Source organism: Rhinopithecus bieti, unplaced genomic scaffold (genome assembly GCF_001698545.2).
Source record: "Rhinopithecus bieti isolate Rb0 unplaced genomic scaffold, ASM169854v2 scaffold_75961, whole genome shotgun sequence".
NCBI lineage: Eukaryota > Metazoa > Chordata > Mammalia > Primates > Cercopithecidae > Rhinopithecus > Rhinopithecus bieti.
Genome location: NW_016827946.1, coordinates 30,366 through 31,947, shown reverse-complemented (window position 1 = coordinate 31,947; position 1,582 = coordinate 30,366). Strand labels below are relative to the sequence as shown.

Sequence of the window (1,582 nt, the reverse complement as noted above, 5' to 3'; positions counted from 1 at the left end):
TCCAGAGACCATCCTGTCGAGCCCGTGGAGAGGTCAGGCTGGAGCCTCGGAGCCCCGCCACCCAAGCACTGCCACGGAGGGCTCCTGGTTGCCAGGCCTCAGGCCGTGGTTTCTCTGACAACCGTGAGAACCACTGTGACGCGAGCACCCGCTCGCCGCTCGCGCATGCGCATTGGCTGGGCCGCCCCGCGCTCCGTTGCTGGCAGTCAGGCTGCGTCCCCTTTAAACGACGACGGTGGCCGCTGGGCGCCAGGGGATCTCCTGCTGCAGCCTTAGCAGCGGCTGCCTCCGGGGTCCAGGAGGTGGCCGCGTGGGAGAGGCGGCCGCGGGCGGCGTTCCAGGATCCACAACCCAGGAGTCCCGTCTTCAGGAACTCCTTGAGCCGATCTCCACCGGGGGATGGGGAGCTTCAGGGCGCCTGCTGGGGTCATCTCAGGACCCCCCCCCCCCCCCCCCCCCCCCCCCCCCCCCCGCCATCCCTCTGCCGGATCAGATCCATGACCAAAGAGACCATGTTATCTCTGGGAGTCACTTCCCTTCTTTTATTGAATGAGTGGGGGCGTCAGAATGCCCACACTCAATAAAATAACACAGTCACGTCCCTGCCTCCCCAACAACAGTCTGTACATCTTTCAGGGTAAGCCTGGCCCCAGGGAAACTACTAACAACGTTGGCTAACCCCCTCCCAAAGACTCAAGACTGCTTTGCCCATAGGAAACCTGTCATCCCCAATCAATACTTCTCCCAGAAACCCCTGGCTGCCTGTTTTCATCTGACTACTCCCCATGTCCTTACTCAGGGACAAATAAGCTCTCAATGGAGAAAAGGAACAACTGATTCCAGGTGACTGAGTGTGGCAGGCCTTCACTGATTTCTCCCTCCACAGGACCGAAGGTCTCAGACTGTTTCTCCTGCAGGTCAGACTGCTCCTGGTGCCATGAATGGAGACAACGCCTTTGCAAAGAGACCCAGGGATAATGCTAAAACATCAAAGAAGAGAAGCAAGGTGAGGTGATCTGGAGGGGGCATAGGAGTGGTCCAGGGAACAGAGTAGGGTGACCAAATTTCTGAGGAGGGGAGGACAGAGGTAAACAAGGAGCAAGGTCTCTGGGGAGATCTGGACCCTTGGGAGCCTCCCACCTGTGCTCTGTCATCACCTAGAATCCCTGGAGACAAGTCTGTGACCCTGCACTACATTTGGTAACTCTCAGTCCATTCTGGAAGGTGGGAAGGGAGTCAGCCAGCAGCATTAAAGCCCTACTGTGTGCCATGGGAGAAGCTAGGGTAGGTCTCCCATGGTCTCTGAGTTAGCCATGGCATCAACCAGGACAGATTATCATCCCCACTTCCCAGATCCAGCACAAGGAAGCAGCTCCAACTGAATGGCAGACATGCCTAGCTGAGTCACTGCCAGAATTCCTTTCTTTTTTTTTTTTCCCCTAGGCCTTCGATGATATTACCAAATACTTCTCTAAGAAAGAGTGGGAAAAGATGAAATACTCGGAGAAAATCAGCTGTGTGCACGTGAAGAGAAAGTATGAGACCATGACTAAACTAGGTAACAGAAAGTTCTGGGTACAGA

The 1,582-nt window shown here is 55.9% G+C and overlaps 1 protein-coding gene across 1 annotated transcript in view; it reads left to right on the top strand.

Moving 5' to 3' along the window:
- Positions 1–923: 923 nt before the first annotated feature.
- Positions 924–1,582, top strand: part of LOC108523530 (putative protein SSX6) — a 9,550-nt gene continuing 8,891 nt past the window's right edge. The window contains exons 1-2 of the mRNA XM_017864176.1: positions 924–1,006; positions 1,444–1,575. Of these exons, the coding sequence (XP_017719665.1) occupies positions 938–1,006; positions 1,444–1,575 (201 nt within the window). The 5' untranslated portion in view covers positions 924–937. The remainder of the gene's footprint in view (positions 1,007–1,443; positions 1,576–1,582) is intronic.